The sequence below is a fragment of the Pyrus communis genome, chromosome 12 (assembly GCF_963583255.1).
Source record: "Pyrus communis chromosome 12, drPyrComm1.1, whole genome shotgun sequence".
NCBI classification, from domain to species: Eukaryota; Viridiplantae; Streptophyta; class Magnoliopsida; order Rosales; family Rosaceae; genus Pyrus; species Pyrus communis.
This window is the reverse complement of record NC_084814.1, coordinates 22,105,065-22,112,166: the sequence shown is the minus strand read 5'-3', so window position 1 is coordinate 22,112,166 and position 7,102 is coordinate 22,105,065. Positions and strand designations below refer to the sequence as shown.

The following is a 7,102-nucleotide window of genomic DNA, read 5'->3' as shown; positions in this document are numbered from 1 at the left end:
TGCAAATTACTATAAAGCTATGCAATTTCCAGCACCACAGAAATATTGGCTCAAAGGGTACTCTTGTTTTTGTTCATTTATCTCAAAGCTGATTGCTTTTTGTTGATTTGAATTAAGAAAAGTTGAATTTGGATTGGATTGGATGGCTCTCAATTTATTATCTCCAGCTGAAATCAAAGCCATCTCTTTCTTGGATTCCACCAAGTCCAGCACCCACCTCCCTAAGCTTCCAGGTAGCAGTTACTGTCCTTCTCTTGCTTTCAACTTTCTGTTTGGTTCCCGAGAAAACGCAGGAAAACTAGCAAGATGGAAGACTTTATCCTTTTCTAGCTTTCCAGAGTGCATGCTGACGTTACTGTTCAAATGGGTTACTATGATTCTGTTGATTTCTGTGTTTGTAAAGTAATGAGGTCCATGTGCTTTTTTGTAAAATTAAAAGTTCATATGATGAAGTGGATTTATGTGCTTTTGTGTTTAAATTGTACTTGCACGAACTCTGAATTTTGATGATTTAGTTATTGATATAATTTTATGTTTGTTATGTAGATTTAGTTTCTTGATTAATGCTGTTTTATGGGTGAATTGGTAATACCAGTATTAATGATGTTTTTTTTTTTTTTGTTGAAAAATAGGTGGGTTTGCTTTGAGGAGGACAGATTGCGGAACTGTAATTGGGAGAAGAGTTCAATGCTCAGCTGCACAGACACCTCCTCCAGCTTGGCCTGGACGTGCCGTTGCGGAGACAAGCCGCAGGACTTGGGACGGTCCAAAGCCTATTTCGATTGTTGGATCTACCGGTTCCATTGGAACTCAGGTATCGAAAAGATTGTTTCTTTTCTTTTAAAATTGTTTATTGGAGATTAAAGATACTAATATACTTGTAAGACCTGTATGGAGTTGTTATCAGAAAAGAGAGAATTTATTTGATAGAAGGTTGGAAGCTCAAATATTGAAATAACATGATTTACTTCATTTGTGTGGAGTTGTATCTTGCTGTATAAGCATCACATGAATTAGAAAGTTTTTAACAGTCTATTTAGTGGCGGAAAAGAAGCCCTTTTTTCTTTCTTAAAGAAACAAATTCTGGGAATCACATTAGTTGCTTATAATCGGATTCTGTTGTTTATACAGACATTAGACATAGTGGCGGAGAACCCGGATAAATTCAGAATTGTGGCGCTGGCAGCTGGTTCAAATGTAACTCTTCTTGTGGATCAGGTAATCCATCAGAATAACAGTTCCTAGAACTTAAAAGTGTTGTTCATTCCATCAAACGAATAAGTTTTGAATTTTGAGTGGACTCACTCCATAAACTCACCCTGATAATATAGCTACCAACCCTAGTAAACGGGGGATCTGGATTGATATTTCTTATATTTGCATTGTCTAGGTGAAGAGATTCAAGCCCCAACTTGTTGCTGTTGGAAATGAATCACTAGTTAATGAACTTAAAGAGGCCTTGGCTGATTTAGATGAAAAGCCTGAGATTATTCCTGGCGAGCAAGGTGTTGTTGAGGTAGCCTAGCATCCAATTGCCTTTGGTTGATGAATTTTGTTTTGTTCATCTTGAAGGAATTGCTTATTTTTCTCTTCTCAGGTTGCCCGCCACCCAGATGCAGTCACAGTAGTTACAGGAATTGTAGGTTGTGCAGGACTGCAGGTAATTGCTTTGGCAGTGAAGTTATAAATGTCAATTTTTTTATTGAAAAGAAGCGATACGTATAACTTTTGAAATACATAATATAAAAACTGAAAGACAAGGGTTGTTGATGGGATAACAAAGTTGGCTAACAAATGATAATGACTGATGATTTATAATGAAATTGAAGAAAATATTTTCAGAAAAGAAAAACAGTATTTGACTTAAAAACGAACATAAATTAAGAGACTGAAATTTCTCCTGTTACCTTTTTTTCTTAGCCTACAGTGGCTGCAATAGAAGCAGGGAAAGACATAGCATTAGCCAATAAAGAGACCCTGATTGCTGGAGGCCCTTTTGTTCTTCCTCTTGCCCACAAGCATAATGTAAAAATTCTTCCTGCTGATTCAGAACATTCTGCAATTTTTCAGGTATGAGACGTCTTCATATTGATATCATTCTAAGAATTTATGTACTGATATCGGATAAGTCTATATTACACGCGTTACTTTTTGTTGGTGTTTGCATGCTGCATTTTCTTTTTATGCGTGCATGATCATTTTATATTTGTGGATCTCATGTCATAGTGAAGCTTAATGAATTCTCCTTTTTTCAGTGTATACAAGGCTTGCCAGAGGGTGCACTTCGGCGTATCATTTTGACAGCATCTGGTGGGTCTTTCAGGTATGAAATCGTAATTTAAGTTCGAATATTAAAACTTTCTATTGAAATCTGAGTAGGGATATTTTAACTTTCTTATTTAGAAAAGGAAGAGGAAACCTTTCAATGTAGCAGGAATTTACCATTTTCCTCAATTTGTAGGATGTATTTAGACTGTGCAGGGATTTTGTACTTTAGTTGTTCTATAGAGTTAGAAAGCAAAAGCACTTGAAGACCATTATTCTTGAAAGCAAAAGCACTTCATATAAGCAACCGTAAAACATAAATTCAATCATCAATTTTGTATTGAAGTTCACTTCTAAGAATGATTTAACTTTTGTTGTAACATCTTACTGAACTATTCAAGACACTTGGGATATAGTTTTAGTCATTAATGAACATTTGATTCAGCTCAATTTAATTCGTACATCGTCAATTAAGGGATGGTTTTTGTATCTTTGATTATGGCCGCAATGAGGATTTTGACAATTTCTCGTTCCATTAATGACAGGGATTGGCCTGTTGAGAAATTGAAAGATGTTAAAGTTGCTGATGCCTTGAAGCATCCTAACTGGAATATGGGAAAGAAGATTACTGTTGATTCTGCTACTCTTTTCAATAAGGTTTGTTATCGTTTTGAATCTGTGTCATATTGAAAGTATTCATATGGAAAGCACCACGCTCTGCTCCAATCTATGTAATATTTAACCTGTTTAGAGCTGAATATTAAGTTCTCTGTACTCATTGGCAGGGTCTCGAAGTCATCGAAGCGCATTACTTGTTTGGAGCTGAATATGATGATATTGAGATTGTGATTCATCCGCAGTCCATTATACATTCAATGATTGAAACGCAGGTTCAACTAACTCAACATTTAGCTGTAGTTTTGGCATGCTAATTTTGTGTTTTTTAATGTTTCTTTTAGTTTGTAAAAACACTGCAAACTCATACATTTTTGGATTTCTGTAATGTTCTTTTCAGGATTCATCCGTTCTGGCACAACTGGGGTGGCCTGATATGCGCTTGCCAATCCTCTACACCATGTCATGGCCAGAGAGAATCTACTGCTCTGAAGTAACGTGGCCTCGTCTTGATCTTTGCAAGTAATGAACCGTTTTCCTTATTTTATTTCCACAGGGTCCAGCTTGCGTCTTTCTTCTTCTTTTTCTTTTCATTTATGGTAATGTCGAGTCTTCTAAATGTTCCTTTTTCTGATAACTAAGTTATGTTATAGGAATAAGCATGGATTTCTGACTCTACAGCTGGGTAACTATGTCAAATATTGTCGGAACTTCTAATGATTCAATGGTGGTGTGGTCTATTGTGAATCCCGAATGTTTAGCTTAGTTTAATAGATACCCATTATGTTGCTGAGATCTACTTACAATCATAACGCTGCCTTCTTTGAGAAACTGTCACAGATTGACTAGAAACTAACATTGTTGCAGGCTTGGTTCATTAACCTTTAAGGCTCCTGACAATGTGAAATACCCATCCATGGATCTTGCCTATGCTGCTGGACGGGCCGGTGGCACCATGACAGGAGTTCTTAGTGCAGCAAATGAAAAGGCTGTGGAGATGTTTATCAATGAAAAGTATGTGCCCCTTATTCATTTCCCCTTGATAGAAACTGCTAACTTTCAAACTTTGACAACTATGGTCACATGAACTAACATGTGCCAAGCACCGGCTGATAGAAATTGAGTTAACATGTGATAGAAAATGTTTACTTAAAGTTTTCGCATGCGAAATTCTCAGCTAAGATAAAAGTTCTCCTGTTTTGCAGAATCAGTTATCTAGATATTTTCAAGATTGTGGAGCTAACATGTGCTAAGCACCGGGCCGAACTAGTGGTCTCGCCTTCCCTCGAGGAAATTATACATTATGATTTATGGGCAAGAGATTATGCAGCCGATTTGCAAAGCTCTTCAAGCTCAATTCCTGTTTTTGCATGAGCGGTTAGCCTGTCCTCGTTGGCCAACATACCGGTGCTATGAATGGACAGTCCGTCAGCATGTTGAATTCCCCAAGATTTCCGTAGCTTGTGGGTGGGGGCAGGGGAGTGAACGGAAAATGTGGTCATCTGAAAGTCCTACATTGCACATTGTTTGATTTAGATTCTCTGTTCTCAGTCGTGGTTAGATTCTCTCAATTTTGGGAATGTTACTTCTGTCGGAACACCCATTGTCCGATAAAGCACTTTAAATAGAATTACACCACTTTAACTAACATCGAGGCATTTTGTGATAGAACTCTACACCTGAGGATTGTGCAGGCGGTTAAGTGGGGACAGTATCGGTGTTATTGGAGTGGGCCCTCGGCCCGTCAACCTGAAAAATTCTACATGGTATCAGAGCCAGGGGACGGGCTCGTACTACCACGTGATTGGGTCGGTCCCTGTTTGGCCCTGCGTAATGGGTGAGTCCCGACGTGGCTCCACGTGGGCCAAAGATGCCACGTGATTGGGTGGGTACCCGTTTGGCCCTGCGTGATGGGTGAGCCCTGACTTGGCTCTACGTAGTTGCCGATGTGTGGATCTCCACGCGTGACCCACAAAATGGGGTATCATGTGCGGGAGAGTGTTCAGACACCCATTATCCCACATCAGCCAAGAGGAAAGAGATAAAGCACTTTAAATAGAATTACCCCACTCTAACTAACACCGAAGCCTTTTGTGAAAAACCCCACACCTAAGGATTGTGCAAGCGATTAAGTGGGGACAGTATCGATATTGTTGAAGTGGGCCCTCGGCCCGTCGACCTGAAAAAGTCTACAACTTCCACAACGTGAGCCAAGTTCCAAGCTCCAAGCTCAGTAAAAAAAAGGTCATCGTCTGTGTTGGGGTGGGGTTGAAATTTGACAAACCCAAGCTAACCACCCCGACCAGAAAGGGCAAAAAAGCCTAAAACCAAGGTTGACCAGGGTGCATGCAGACTAAGTACTGGTTTGGTACTGAGGTGCTTTTATAAAAAATGGGTATAAAAAGTGTTTGGTAAATACTTAAAAACAGCTTATTCTTACAGCACAACCGAAGCAGTTTTTTTTCAAAGCACTGCAATACCAAAACAGCCAATCATGGTTCACATTGTGAGGTCTGGCAAACTGAGCGTTGTAGCACCACTTTGAACTCAAGGATCTACCACACCACATTCTTATACATCACTTGTAGTTGGACATGTTTGAACTTAATACGTGTTCATACCTTACAAAAACTTCACATTGTGAGCGTTGAAAGAATACAAGCTTCTTTTTACCAAAAAATAAAAAAGAATACAAGCTTCTTTTGAAGGAAGACTTACCTACGCTGAGTTGGCCTCCCTAATAGTATTTCAAACCAATAACACAATACCATATAACGAAAAACTTGCAAACAATATTCAGTAATTAGCTGGCTAGGGATGCCATCGTGACGTCTTGAGGAATGCGTATAAGTCTTATTCTTAAGGACTGAGAAGGATGGGTGTAGTTGACAACTTTGGTCGTTGGTTCACCTTTTTCCAGACCACCTTTTCTCACTCTCTCTCTCTGTCTCACTCCACTCTATTTATCGTTTTCAACTGAAGTTGAAATTTCCAATAATGCCAGCAGCGACTGTCCCCCTCCTCCCTCCAAATGGTTTTTCTTCCACATATGCGTCCAAAGATTGGCAATTTGGCATACATACAGTAGACTTCTCTCGTTTACAATCTTCGACTATGCGTTCATATATATATATATATATATATTATAAGGTTAGGATCAGGTGACACACGCTTTTTTAACACATGTTTTTATATGACTCACTTCATAGTGTATTTTAACAACTCAACTGTCTATCTTTTATGTCTTGCTTCAAAGATCATGTCTACAAAAAATGACTCAAATTCAAAATTATATGATCGTTGGATTAAATTTAGTGTTTCTTTGTAGAACTGTATTCATCCATTTTCTTCACTACAAATCAATGTCTTCATGGTTTTGAATTTGTCTAATTTTTTGCAAGATCTATGAATGATGTAATAAAATATCAACAATTTGGGTGACACGCCCGACCCCGATATCCTCCAAATACTCGAGGTAGGCACATGCTAGCCGACACTCAAAGGTGATGAAGCCATATTAGGATGCATGAGAAATAATAAATATAAACAATACTTATAAATTTAAATACAATTATTATGCAATTATGGAACGTGTTCAGAGCATACAACTAATTCGAGACACTAAAAATGAATAATATAAAATTGAAAGAACGAAAGGATGGGTCCGTCCTATACTGAGAGGACTTGAAGATGCCGATGCGGGAGTGTCTTGACGCCGGAATTGTACGCCTTGATTCTAAGTCCTGAGGGGGCGCAAAACAAAACATTAGTGAACCAAGTTGATATATAGTGATACTAAAACAGTTATTCAACAATGTACTAACCTCCAAAGTTTATAAAAACTCAATAGTATAATATGTAATATATTTGCCGAAAACCCTAGCAGCCATAAAACCTTTGTAAAACATATATTATATATAGTGTGCTAACTAGTGGTATCATAATCGCCCGAAGGCTCTCCTCACACGCCCATAGGCAGAACATACGCCACTTGCCCACAGGTAGAACATACGCTCGTAAGCAGAACTAACGCCCGTCGGCAGGACATACGCCCGTAGGCGGGACATACGCCCGTAGGCAAAACAATCGCCCGTAAGCAGGACATACGCTCGTAGGTAGAACAATCGCCCGTAGGTAGGACATATGCCCGTAGGCAGAACATACAGGCAGAACATATGCCCACAGGCACAACAGTGACCACTAGATACGCACAAAAACATTG

At 38.8% G+C, this 7,102-nt stretch overlaps 1 protein-coding gene across 1 annotated transcript; it reads left to right on the top strand.

The window, feature by feature from the left end:
* LOC137710626 (1-deoxy-D-xylulose 5-phosphate reductoisomerase, chloroplastic-like) lies at positions 1-4,550 on the top strand. Its single transcript, XM_068449700.1, has 12 exons — positions 1-233; positions 633-814; positions 1,132-1,218; positions 1,391-1,516; positions 1,598-1,660; positions 1,921-2,070; positions 2,256-2,323; positions 2,811-2,922; positions 3,051-3,155; positions 3,281-3,402; positions 3,748-3,894; positions 4,086-4,550. Exons 1-12 carry the CDS (start codon positions 143-145, stop codon positions 4,252-4,254), a joined length of 1,422 nt encoding a protein of 473 aa, XP_068305801.1. The 5' UTR covers positions 1-142; the 3' UTR covers positions 4,255-4,550.
* Positions 4,551-7,102: the final 2,552 nt, after the last annotated feature.